The following is a 13671-nucleotide window of genomic DNA, read 5'->3' on the forward strand; positions in this document are numbered from 1 at the left end:
TATTTCAGATCTAGGAACTAAAAAAATTCAATGGAGTATAAAGGAATTGTTTTTAGTTATCTTAAACACAAAGCAATGTACCTAGACAATTTTTGTAGCTCGGATAGGAAGATATTTTCATTATATTTAAAACTTCATCACCATACATGTTTTAAATGCTGTGTTATATCCTAAGCCTAAATAAAACTAAAATCTGAATGCCAAGTGCAGTTAAATGGCTGTGTTTCACCTAGCTTTATGGCCAAAGCCAAAATAGGAGGTACGTTACACTGAATGAAGCTTGTTTGGCATGCCTGTGAAATTTTGCCAATGTTCCAACGTCTGGTCTATGTTTCGAAAGCAGTAACACAACGAACCAAACTGCACGTTTAGGGGTCCCTCTACAAACAATTATGTTAACCCTTTATTTTTCATAGCATAACTTAAGGTTACTGCTGTTTAGATCCCCAGAGCAGCATTGCTGCAAGGGTGAGATCCGCATCACTGTCTGGAAGATGGTTCTGGGATACTTGTTGGAGAGGAGCATTTGATTTTCCTGGGAGAGTGGATATTAAAAGAGCAAAGTGGCTTTAGTAACTTTCTTAGAAATACAGATAATGAGGAGCAAGCATCCCTGCTACTTTTGTGGCTTTTTAATAATGTACTCCTGCAATGTGTCACATTGTTGGGATGAAAAAGCAGCTATAAAAACTGCACCAGTGTCTCCTGCTGGTGTATACATATATTGCAAATGGTTTTCCGGTTAAGAACTGGGAGGGGGACAAGCTGAGGCTCTTACTGTGGGAGAGGCAGAGACAGGAATTTCTCACTTTTGTGTAACATACAGCTGAACACACAGAACTGAGTAATTTCTATGCAGAGACGACATTAGACATGCATTTTAAAGTGAGGATTTATGTCCAGAAATACAGCCATTTCAGGCTTCTGAAGTGGAATGAGCTAGGCAAGGAATTGTTTCAGAGATGTGGGGAAGCCAAACAAAACGTATAGTGATGTGTTTGTGTTTTACAGATACCTTCTGGAGCTTCCTCCAGGCCCATCAGTCCTTCATCCTCCGCCACTCTGGGGGCCCCCAGCTCTCGGGGCAGCAGCTGCCTTCCTGTTGACTTCACCATCCCTGCCAGTCCCCTTGGCTGCCTGGACACCTCAGCCGCCAGGCACAGGATTGCCATAAACCCACGGAAACAGAAGGGCTTTACCAACAAGAATCAGCAAACTCCCCAGGTAAGTTTTCTGGGGAAGAATCACTGCGCAGAAGGAAGTGGATATGAATTTTTAACTGTTACTTTAATATTTATTTCTTCTTCTTTCCTGTCCACATTACTTTTTTTTTTTAATCTTCCATTGGAAAATGGGAAACCACCTATTATCCACCAACCAACCAACCAAAGAAAGACTCAGAAAACTTCATTATCATGGGAGCTAAAGAAAAGTGCAGCTTTGGTTTTTCATTATTTAGCCAAAAAGTTTGTGGGTTACACTTCACTTGTAAAAGCATTTCTGTTGTTTGAAAACCTAGTTTTCAGTTTTAAATAAGCTTAAATCTATTTCTACAAACTATTTCAGATTAGCTTTAACTTTATTCTTTGTTTGTCAAAGGAAAGACTGAAGGACTTTGGGAAGGAATGTGGCTCTGCATGTGGGAAATTAGGATGAGATGCTTCTCATCCTGGCTTCTAGGAAACACATTGTGAAGGTGAAGTTCACCAGATTGAAAAGGTTATTGATCTGGAGCATAACAGAAATAAGGAGTTATGCTTCTCTACTGCATGTTCACCTCTCCATCAGAGAATCATGCCCAAAAATCTGTCCTGGACTTAGAAGTGCACTGCCCTGAGAAAGGTCGAGAGGAGCGTGACAGGGGAATTCAGGATGAGAGTAATATAGAATGAGGTTTCCTTGAAATTTGGGCCTTATGACATCTTTGCTGGATATTCTTTGTGCTGCAGCTGGTGCAACTGCTGAAGAAAAGCTAATTGTGGAGAGTCAATCAGAGGTACCAGAAGCAGTGGTAATGTCTCTTCTCAATGGCTTGGTCTGTTCTATGCCACCAGTTAGCTTTGGTGATGTCTTAAAAATGTACTTGTTCACTCAGAATATGTCAATCCCAGAATGTTTCAGATTCAAGAGACATCAGTGGGCTGCATTTGACATTTTAAACACGAATGATTTCTAGGTTCTTAACTGAAATAGTACATTACCCACAGTGTTGGTAAATTACAGGATGGGGGTTTTGCGTCTATGTTCTGAGTATTCATAAACATGTGTGTGTATAAAATACATTTTTTGTGCATTATTCTTTAATTAAAAGATATTACTGCACATCATTAGGTGGAAGAGCTGGAAAGTGAAGCATGTCTTCCTGCAACTCCAGAAAAGAAGGGAAATTCGACAGAATTACTTGCAAATGACCAGCATAAAAGTGATTGGGAAGGTAATGAAGACTTATGTATTGCTACTTTGGGTCCGTGAACTCTTCCCTATAAAGCTGACAGGACCTATTTGCATTGTAAGTCCTTTCAAACTAGGCATCTTTTGGTTTTATATCATAAAACCAGTCCTGGCTGTTGAAGTGTTATGATGGAAAAGTCATGTACTCCACTCAACGCAGTGGTGCTGAATGGTGAGTTTTGAGAGCAGCATTGAAAAATACATGAGGTGAAAGCTGCATGTTCAGAAGTACCTGTGTGCTACACAGTTGGCTAGAGCTCGTTGACTGGGGATCTGAGTTCTGTGATACTCAGAAAAATGTTAACCTCAGCATTATATCTGTTATGTGTGTAAGGTGACTTTAATTGGCTTGTGTTTACTATATCTTCCTTTGCCACCTCCCCTCTTATCATGTGAATAGTAGTTAATTGCCAGTGGTAACACAGTTGTATCTTTAAATTCTAAAAACGAATGAAATTTCTCCAGAACAGCACTGAAGACTTTTCTCTTTAACACTGCATTACAAATGCACTGGCTGATGATAAGGCTATAGTGTAGTGGGAATGTTGACACTTTGTTGTCAGGGCGGACTCAGGACCTGATGCTGTCACACATCAGAGTTACTGTGTGTGCAGACACATCTAAGCTATCCAGATGTTCAGCAGCCCTGCTGGAGCTGCAGGAGGAAGAGCTACCTGATGCTAAGATGTTCTGCTGAAATACAGAAAATCCTCCAGATCATTCTAGACAGCTGCTCTAGGCGCACACATGAAGAAATGTCTAGGGAAATCTGGCTGGTAGTCTTAGAGGTAGTGGTATGCACAGAAAAGAACTGAAGAGCAACTGATTTGGTACACTTAAGCAGACAACAACTTTCAGTCATTCCTGGGATTAGATATGTTTGAACTAAAACCTTTATAGTCTCCTCACTTGGACAGCCCATTTCTAAATACACTTTCGACAGCCTTATTTATCAGGCAATGGTGCCGACACCTGAGGAACGTGTGCTAAATGACTGCACTAACTGGAATGAATTACTGATGCAGATGGTGCTTGTATGGTAACCTTTAAGTGCACACTCTTTTCCTCTGTTTAATATAGGATTATCAGCCCAGGTGGGGTATTGTGCAAAGGGAGGTGATCCTATGGAGACAAAAGGTGTAAGAAGTCCCACTGATGCTGCCCATGACTCTCATGATTCCACACTTGTGGCAGAAGACTCGTGTGCTTTGCTGCAAGAGGATACATGCCTCCCCAGCATGGACCATCACTATAAAGCAGCTGCACCCCTTCTGAAACCTGAGTCTTCTCCAGTGAGCATGGAGGAGCATCACAGTGCAAAAATGTCACACTGTTCAGATGAGTCTGCTGATGAATTGACATTACATCAGCAAAACAACAATACTGAAGTATCTACATTTCCAGAATCACAACAAATTGGAGTAGAAGCTGTTGTGTTTCCAGACATAGTAGCAGCTGACTTGTTTAGCAATGGTGTGGAAACAGAGGGCAAGGATATATTGGCAGAGGTTACACAAAGGTCCTCAGTAAATTCTGTGGACCCAAACATTAAAGACCAGGAAAAGGGGGATCTACTGTTTATTGGCAAAGTAGAAGCCTGCTTGGGTACTATTGAGAATCAGTCCAACCACATTGTCTCAGGTACTGCGCCAGGCCCTTCACAGATTGTGGTAATTGATTCAGAGTCTTCTGACATCAAGACGGTAGCTGTTTTGAAGCCTGAAAACAGCTCAGTAAGAAGAAATGACAAAGAAACTTGTGAAAGAATGGAATTTCAGTCATCCAAAGGCAATGCAGAAAGATTAATAGACACTGCTGCATTTATCTTGGAAGCAGGTTGCATGCTACCTCCCAGTAAATTGGAAGTATGTTTTAAAGCAGAAACTGTTCCTGTTTCGAAGGGTAACCAAGGCAGTCAACAGGCCAACACCTCAAATATTTCTGAAAGACTTTCCATTGGATGTCTTGCCTCTTCCAGTTTGGCTGGCTTGAAGAGTAATATCTCTTCCGCTGATGACAGTAAGGAGTACCAGATAAGCAGTACAGCTTCTCACAGAAAAACAGTGGAAGACAGTCCATCTTCAGATGAAAATGTTAAAACTCCACGGAAGACTGCTTCTGCTAAACCAGTCAGATTTACCATTGCACCAGCATGGCAAAGATCTCTTTCAGGGGGTTCAAATTCAAAGGAAGATTCCTATACCAGAAGTTCCCCAACGTCCCCTATAAGACCAGAGTTGTTTGAAGGTATGATGAAAGAACACACACGTTTTGATGTAGTCATCCAGGAATCGGCAAAAAACAGCTCGGGTAGATTTGATCGAGATTGTAAGGACAGTGATTTTCATTTGACTTCTGTGGAGTGGGCTGACCATGAAGCACAAAACGTTGAAAACCCATTTGGGGTCAGACTAAGGAGAACATCTTCTTTACTCAAATACCAGAGTGAAAGCCGTGCGGAATCTCCAAAGTTGATCCCCTCAGCTGTTCCTGTTGCTGCTTCTGCTTCAGTTAAAGAGGATCAGAAATTGGTGGGCACTGGGAAGCCACCTCTGTGCTTTCCTATCAGCCCAAAATCGTTTGTTAAAAAAACAGATCTCCTAGAAGACAAAAATTCTCCCAAGACAAGATCAGAAGAAGTGGCAAAGAAGCAAAATGGTCATAAACCTTCAGGTATTTTATGCTGTATTTTTACCCAGACATTGTAAATAACAGTGGTCATGTAAGAACCTTGGCAGAATGGAAAACAAAAGATAAAAGTCCTCTTGACAAGGACCAAATTCAGCCTTGAGTTTGTCAGCACTATAATTTAATTGGCTTGATGACTTGGCCAGTCAAGAGAATTCTTGACTTATCTTAATGAAGGGTGTGTTCCAGCAAGAATAACAACAGAGTAATAGCTTAAGGGCCTCTGAAAGATTTCTGGTGTGACCTACTTGCACATATAGTTGGAGTTTTAACACAGCTTTTTAAAACTTGCTGCTGTTTTGTAGTTAATTTTCCAGACTGCAGCAGCTAAAACCTTAACTAGGAGTTGCATTAGGTGTGATTTTTTTCTACAGTCACTTCATTTAAAATATTTAAAAAGTGAAAAGGCAGCCTGTATTTAACGGCCTACATGAAAAAATAATGGTTATCATGCTCATTTAATCTGCAATGTAAGGATGTTGTTTCAAAGGCAAAATCCGGTTCACAGTGGTCTCTGTGGGAGTTTTGCCATTGACTTAAACGGAAGCAGAGTCAGGTCAAAAACTCCAGAATAAACAGAAAACAGTTATTGCCAAGGACAAAATCATCAGGGAAGGTAATTTTATCTCCGCAGTGTTCAAAGGGTATTACAGATGCTGAAGGATTTAAAACAAAAAACACTAGCTTTAGACGGACTTGACCTAAAAATCCCTTCTTTCCTTCAAAAATGCTTCTTTTGTAGAAAAAGTCTCCTCTCCACATTTGGAAACAGCTTCCTCTGAACCAGCTTGGGTCTCCATGGCAAAACTAAAACAAAAGGGTTTCCAGGATCACCCTCTTGCCAAAGAACATAAAGCTGAAGACAAAGCTATGACCAAAGTGGATCAAGAGGAGGTAGAGTACCAAGTAATTTTGCATGGCTGTGAATCGTGCACCAGATTGCCTGGGTACTTTTGCAAACCACTCAGTATCATCTTCATGGGAGGTATATTGTGAGCACTATTTGGAGAGAGGTTTTAAAGACTGGCCTCTCAGATGTATTGAGACAGAAATGATGCAAGTGAGCAAACACATGTACGCTGTCACAGTGATTAGTTTCAGAGCTGGATCTTCCTATATGTTCCTTTGCACTACTCAAACCTGAACCTTTTCAGAGGTTGCCTATTGCCCAGAATGTACTTTTGTAGCCCAAGAGCTACTTTGAATTGCATTAGCTTCCTCAATATTAGTGACCTATAGGCTGCATTCTCTGCTATGCTTTGGAGACTGTGTACTGAAAGTTTGACTTTTCCACTCACGCTTGCACAAGTTTTTTGTGCAGCTTGGGCAAGTTCCTCAATTCTCTGTCTGTAAGAGAGAAAGATATCGTGCCTGCACGTGAAGTAACCCTGTATTTGTAGCAGCTGTCATCCTTCTTGCCTTCTCCGTCTCTCCCACAGGATGTCCCCAGCCACCCTGGTCTGGCTCTTGCTGCATTTCCACAGTCAGGCTTAGAGATGTTGCCAGGGGGAGCTTTATGAGTGCCAGTGGCCAGCGGGTTTCTTAGTTGCATTATTTTCTCTCCTCCTTTTGTAGCAAGGGATCTGTGCTAGTGAGAACGTATTGAAGAAGAATATGCCTTCCAGCTTGAACTCTCAGGACAGAAAAACGCAGACAAAGACCACTGTGTCTGCTGCAGCAGGTACTCTCTTTCTTTGTATCTTTACATAGTTTACACCACTAAGTGGTGTGGGTGACAGGTAATGGAGGGGGAGATAACTACTTTTTTGATAATCAGCATACTGTATGTAAAGCTTGTTCAGACTATAGTTTGCATATAAGTCAATGCTTTGGCTTGCTTACTTAACAGAGAAAGCAAGTGAGGAACTTTTATCTCCACTGCCAGTTCGTGGAATGACATATAAATTGTATGGTTATTTATTACTGGCAAAGGTCAGTACTAAAGAATAGTGGTTGAAGTTGGAAAGAGTCCAGAAGAGAGCAGCAAAAAAGGTCAGGTCTTCTAGACCTCTAGTCAGCCAGGAATTACTGATGGGAGTGGAGTTTAGAGAAGACAGCTTCATTTGCTGCACGGGACAAGACTAGTCTTTATGGCCTGTGTGAGCTTAAAATGCACCCAGGGAGGTTTAGCTTCAACATTAGGAAATACTTTCCAACAATAAAAGTGGTGAAGCGCAGAATAGCATAGGTTGCCTGCAGAGCGTGTTCAGTTGCCATTGTGGGATGTGTTTAATAGATAAACATGTATCAAGAATAATGTAGGCAGAGACAGTTCCCCCCTCAGGTGAGCACAGAGGCTGGATGGCCCCTCTCCTGCCTGTTAGCTGTGTTTCTCAGCTGTGATTCTCTGTAAGACAGATGCCGCGGGAGAGTGTGACTCAGACATCGTGACTCACATACCTCTTCCAAGGCTACTGCTGGGCTGCAGCATATCCCTCCCTGCTTACTCAGTGTGGTGCCAAACCTCAGAGACACGCTCCAGCTAGATATAGATAAGCTGGTTCTTTAGCTCTAAAAGCATATTGTGCTAGCTGAAAGCTATTGATTTCAGATACTGCCTAAGAAGATAAGAAATGCCCCATTGTGTCAGAGCAGTGGCTTTTCTGTTTCAGGTTGCTGACACTGTCAGTAAGAGATACTGTCTAGAGAGAGTGCATGCACCTGGCCACTTTGCCCTTATAATGCACCAGCATCCAGAAATGTTATATTAGAGATATTAGGGTTACCTCTGTGCCTGCTCCCTATGGTAGCTGTTTAGAGAGATGTTATCCAGTTTTGAATCTACGGGTCCTACAAAATAGGATTTCTCCCTTACTACAGGTAGCTGACCAGCTGAAGATGTGCACCAACACAGAGGCTCTGATGTCAGTTGCCAGCTAACTGTGTGTGTGATTAAGATACAATAGTTTTTTAAAAGGATTCTGTTACAGGCCAGCTTTGTCTTACGGTTTTAGGTACAAAGTGAGAGATGAAATGTAAAGAGTCTGAGATTTTTTGCTCAGATTAGAAGGTCTTCCTTTGAAATGCTGGCACAAGCAGACTGGATTTCTGTGTGTTGAAATCATCTAAACCTTGGAATCCCAGCAGCCTTCAGTTAAAATTCAGAACTCTGCAAAGTACTTTGCTACTTGTTTACTAGAACTTACACCACTTGCAGTCCTTGCAGCAGAATTACAGTTTTTCCTACATCACCTCTTCCCAAGAATTGGCCTGGTTTCCTGACATCCAATGACTGTTTCCTCCCCTCCAGGGATAGCATTTTTAGTCATATTGTAGTCTTCCACTCCTTGAATATCACAAAGAGCTCTGACCAGTGCTGATGGTTAAGGAAAACACTGCTTCTCTACTGCTCAGAAAGCCATGCCCTATTGTTTAGGAAATGTTCAGCACTGTAAGCACAGAAGTAGAAAATTGGGAACCCCAAATGTAAACTCTCCTCTTCTCTGGTTTGGTTCCCATTAGTACAACCAGCCATTTGTCTAGCTGAAGATGCTGGTGGTGGAAAGGATGTAGGTTTAGTATCCAAAAGAGTTATTAATTTGGATCGTGCTTTTTGGCTTACGTTAACTGTTAGTGGTTTTCTTGACGGACGGTTGAGGTTTCTGTGCAATACATACATCCTGCACACAACTGCAAGAGCCAGGACAGCTCAAGGTCAGCTAAGTTTAGAAGAGAATTCCAAGCAATCAGATTCTTACTTCACTGACTGTGACTGTTTTGTTACTGCTGTGTGGCAGACCATGTCATAACCAAGGAAAGATTACTTGGCTTGCCTTTTCTCTCTCCCACTTCATCCTAAGAATGGTGGGTTTGTTCCAGAACCTATCTTCCCTCAAATAGGCATGAGCCACCATTTTCAGGTTTCGTTTTTACCTTGTGCTGTTGAGAGCATGCAAAGGTCTTTATTGTTGCTTTTGTTTATTATAAAGAAGGAAGTCTCCCAAAACATTAAAATTAATTTTGAAAACAAAAATTTCAGCAACACTTAAATTCTTAGGTACTTCTGAAAAATGACCTGTGTACGTAGAGCTGCACCCTGTTTTTAATGAATTTGATACTTTCTACAGTATTCCTAAGTATAGCTTGCCTCCTGCAAGAACTACCAATGAGCCAGGGTTTTTAAAGACCAGAGACCTCCTGAGTGGAGATAAGAAACTTCTTTGACTTTGCTCAGGAGTTTCACTGATGGAACTAATGGACATTTTCTATTGAATTCAGTGCAAGCAAGATCAAGCTTCTTGTACTTAACATTGCTTAAGTCCCCATGTGGCCTCTGTTCTTGTGCTGGAGCACAGTAGCCGCATCATGCCTGCCACATGCCACACACAGAGTAATCAAGTATGAGAAAAAGCGTGAATTTTCTCCGTTTGACTTAGACGCAGAGATGAAGTACTGCCTGGGTTGAAATGGATGAAGAGAGCATGACATTGAAAGACTTGTGAACCATGTCTTCAGAAATGAGAGCTGCGTCTGTTCAGAGCTGCATTGTCTGAAGCCCTGTTCCAGGCTGTCTGTTTGAAGCCATTAATCTTGAAAATTTTCAAACAAGGTGGATGGAGGAGGCCTTTTCTAAATAGTAACTCAAAGCCATACAAGGAGTGTTACCTGTATTCCTCCATCCTTTGTGAGAATGACAGGCTTGTGTTAGGCTACGTGAAGAGGAACACCTAGCCGCGTCAGAATCCCACCTTCTTGGCTTACAAGCCCAAGAGCATAAAGTACTGGTTTGATCCCTACCTAGTTTTTAATGATATTGCTGGAGCAATATTTGTGCCAACAGTGAAGACTAAAAAAAAAAAAAAGAATCCTTAAGACTTCTCAGTGTTGAAAAACATATACCAGTCACTTTCAACCCTGAAGCAAGCCTGGGGTGATATTTTCCCTGCAGATATTTTGTTTCCATTTTCCTGCATACTCAGGAGTCTTATTTCTAGACTTTCTTGCACTCACAGAGCAGAATAAGCCTGTGGAACTCCTTGCTGTGCACTGTCATGGAAATTAAGAGTTTGAAAAGATTAAGAAATGTGTTAGCCAAGAATATGAATGATAAAAATACCTGGGGCTATAGTCTCCACATGCTTGAAGAATTTTGAAGAACTTCGTTTATCAGGGCTTAGACACTTGCTGTTGGGACCAAGAAGATTCTTCTATGGGCAGATTATTCACTAACAGTTCAGTATCAGTTCTTCCATCGCAATAGCTCGTCCTTGCTGTTACTGTAGCTGGACCAGATAGTGCTAGCAATACCCAGTTTAACAACTCCTCTGACTTATTTTTGAGTCACAAATATTCCAGGCTGTATAACAATTGCTTTAGAGAGAAGGAAATACTATTGGCAGACGTTGAGTTCTTAACTCTCTAGGCTTCTGATGAGTGATGGATATCTTGTTCTTGGCAGGTAAAGTTGGACCTATTGCTCAGGAAGCATCTGTGATTCCTGCTGTTGAAAAGGAAGCCAGACACTCCTCTAACCTGCCAATGACACCATGCAGCCCTGCTGAACCACCATGGCTATCCCTGGCCAAGAAGAAAGCCAAAGCATGGAGTGAAATGCCCCAGATTGTACAATAGCAAATGACATGAGCATCCTTCTTTGTGTTGCCAATAGCTGTGTTAACGCCATTTAATCTCTTATTTACTGTGACCATTTTTTTGAGAAATAAGAGCCTTAAAACTTTTGATCGGACTGTTGTATGTAAATACATAATGAAGAAATGCCATCACAGGCTTAATTGGAAGTATTAGGAAGCTGAGCATTTCCTACTACCAAATGCTAGGAAAACTTGATGAATTTGTTATATCTTTACACATCTGACAGTGATGTTCTAAGAAGACATGCTTCAGGCTTTTGAAACGTTTCCCTTGCAGAATATGTTTTTAAAGTTTCCACAGACTATACAGTATTTTGTGCAATGTGATTTTGGCTAAGAAATTAATGTTTGCTATAGAATAGATACAATGCTGGGCACTGACACGTCATGACTTGTGGGCATTGGTATCATCATGCTTCTTTAATGCTCTGGGATGGGCAGTCTGACTTTGCTTCTGATTGTTAATGGATCTGGTTTTTGATAGCTATAAGATCTGAACAGCAGTAGGAGTTGGAGGAATTCTGGTTCCTGGATGTTTTGAAGTCACAGCACTGTGGGTCTTGTGCTTTGCTCATTGATGCCAGCTGGAATGGCCCAGAACCACACCTGTTCTCTCCCATGCACTGGAAAATCACCACACTCTAGCATATTCTATGCTTTTGGTTACACCTTTTGAAATCTGGGATAATTTGGCCGTTCTACCAAAAAAACCCTAAAACCCCAACCCTTATTTAATTATGGCAAATGGTGATTTTTTATTTGTGAGATTCCTCAGCCAATTGTCTCTCTTAAAGAGATGTTGGGGATGGGAACTGTTGGCTACCTAAAAGATGGCATCTTGTTTTCAGCAAGTGCCACTCTACTCTCCGTGTTCATGTGGATATGGGTTTAGTCAGTTGTGTTAATACTAGTGATAAAAGGGGCATCTGCTTTCCTCCTTGCTGCATCAGTCTTTAACCAGTAACTCAATATTGGTCTAAGAATGTGCAGCTGGGAAGGGATTTTTCTCTCAGGGCCTGGCATTGCAGTCACTTAAGTTGATGGAAGTTGTGCTGTTGATTTTGAAGGAAGCAGTCATTTGAAAAAGAAGCTTTGTAAAATTATGTTAGTGGGTTAAGTGGCAGCGGTGCTTACCGGTCCTTTTCAGTTTCGGCAGCATTGTACATTTATGTAGTTTTTGTTTACAGTCAGTGCAAAATTTGAAGGCTGACTTGGCTGTTGGACAGTTTTTAGCTGAAAAGTTGGTAGGTATTTTTAAGGAAAATATTACCTGTTGGTAGAATTAACTACAAAATAAAAAATTTGGTTTCAGGTCAGCTGAAGCAAAACTTTAATCTTCCAGTCTTGGCCTGTATTTAACATGTAGCTCTTGCAATTTGAAAACAGTATTTATTAGGACCTAGACTGTGATTTTTTTTAAATATAGGTGAAGACTTACTCACCCAAGTAGGCTGACTGAAGCTAGAGATGCTGTGTATTTTATACTAACACCAGAAAGAGTAAGAGTTTCACATTGGCTTGGTAATTCACGCCTGTTTTACTACTTGCTTTTCTCTATCTTAGGAAGCATATCTTCTCTTACAAAGAACCAAAACATTTGTATTTCTCTGAAACTTTTAAGTGTAATGTAAATGAACATACTCAGCTTTGATTCCTGAAGTTTTGTACAGCTGCTGTCCCATCACAAGCTTACTGACCTGGTGTAAAATACCTGCGATTTCTATATTCAGCAAACTCTCCTCTTTTTATTAGTGTGGATTGTGATCCTTCACCCAAAGTACTGCAAATGATACTATAATCTCTCTTTCCTTGTGTTGGCTTTTGATCTTAATATTGTTTCTGTCTTTTATGTTTGGTATGTATATATGTTTTTGTAATCCTTGTCTTGAAGGAACCTGTTTTGTATTCCATTCCCTTATTTGTTTTATGATTAAATGCTGTTGTTAGTGATGATGTTATAATTCCTGGGAAGAGTGATAGACGGCCCTCATTCATGAAGGAAAAAATAAAGAGAGGTCTTTGGTCAATGTAGACTCTATATACGGATATACTGCATAGATCTTGTTTTGAGAGGATTTTGTGTGGCCTAGGACTGATCAACACAGCTGGTCAGACTAATGAACTTTTCTAAAACTAGCTATTTAAAAGTATAAAGCATCACCAGAGTGCTGATGGCTCTCCTTGTGTTCTGGAGTTACTGCTCCTTCAGTACAAGGTTGACTTGAAGGTTAGCACTTCTGGTCGCAGGAAGCCTTGTTTGAATGTGTTTTGGTATTGCTAACCAGCTGCTGTAAGACATTTTGGGGTTGCTTTAAAAAAGAAGAAAACCACATGAGAATCATGTGATGTTACAGTTGGAACTTATTTGCCTTCTGGATTTCAGAAATTAATGTTTTCAAGTTTTTCTCTGCAACTAAGAACAAAAAGCATGTAGAGAAAAAAATCAAAACCGTCTCATATGATCACAAGAGTTTAGAAGATGGGTTTTAACATAAACATTGAAATATTAGTGAATTATTGATGTATTTATAGAAGTTGGTAGCTTTGTTAGCGTGGCATTAATTTCCTGTTCTCCTAGTGGAGTTTTTAGGTGTTTGGTCAGTGTAAATAACTAATATAATAAGCTCATTTTGGGTGATTATTTCTAGACACAGCCGCTGTCTTTGAAAATAAGCTGTCTTGAAGTGCAGAGTTCATCGCAGAATGTCACTGTGAGATTTTATGGCTCAGGATCTTTAGCGGAGGATGTAGAAAGCTGTCCCTGAAATTCCTTGTGCACAGTACAGCGACGGGTTTCAGCTGACTTTGGTGCTGCTGTGTGACAGCAGAGGGTGCCAGTGCCGTCCTCGGGGCGCAGAACCCCTGCGTTCTCAGTGTTCCAGAAAGCAGATTTCAGTGTGCATTTATTTACATGTGCGCTGTTACAGTAAGGAGGATGGAG

The 13671-nt window shown here is 40.9% G+C and overlaps 1 protein-coding gene across 7 annotated transcripts in view; it reads left to right on the forward strand.

The window, feature by feature from the left end:
• Window positions 1-12757, forward strand: part of KIAA1210 (KIAA1210 ortholog) — a 45853-nt gene extending 33096 nt beyond the window's left edge. For all 7 annotated transcript variants that reach the window (XM_055818083.1, XM_055818084.1, XM_055818088.1 and 4 more), the window contains 6 exons: window positions 1012-1224; window positions 2332-2434; window positions 3532-5124; window positions 5882-6033; window positions 6715-6820; window positions 10538-12757. In XM_055818083.1, coding sequence (XP_055674058.1) covers window positions 1012-1224; window positions 2332-2434; window positions 3532-5124; window positions 5882-6033; window positions 6715-6820; window positions 10538-10710 — 2340 coding nt within the window. In that variant the 3' untranslated portion in view covers window positions 10711-12757. The remainder of the gene's footprint in view (window positions 1-1011; window positions 1225-2331; window positions 2435-3531; window positions 5125-5881; window positions 6034-6714; window positions 6821-10537) is intronic.
• The last annotated feature ends 914 nt before the right edge of the window (window positions 12758-13671 follow it).

This window comes from Falco peregrinus, chromosome 13 (genome assembly GCF_023634155.1).
Source record: "Falco peregrinus isolate bFalPer1 chromosome 13, bFalPer1.pri, whole genome shotgun sequence".
NCBI lineage: Eukaryota > Metazoa > Chordata > Aves > Falconiformes > Falconidae > Falco > Falco peregrinus.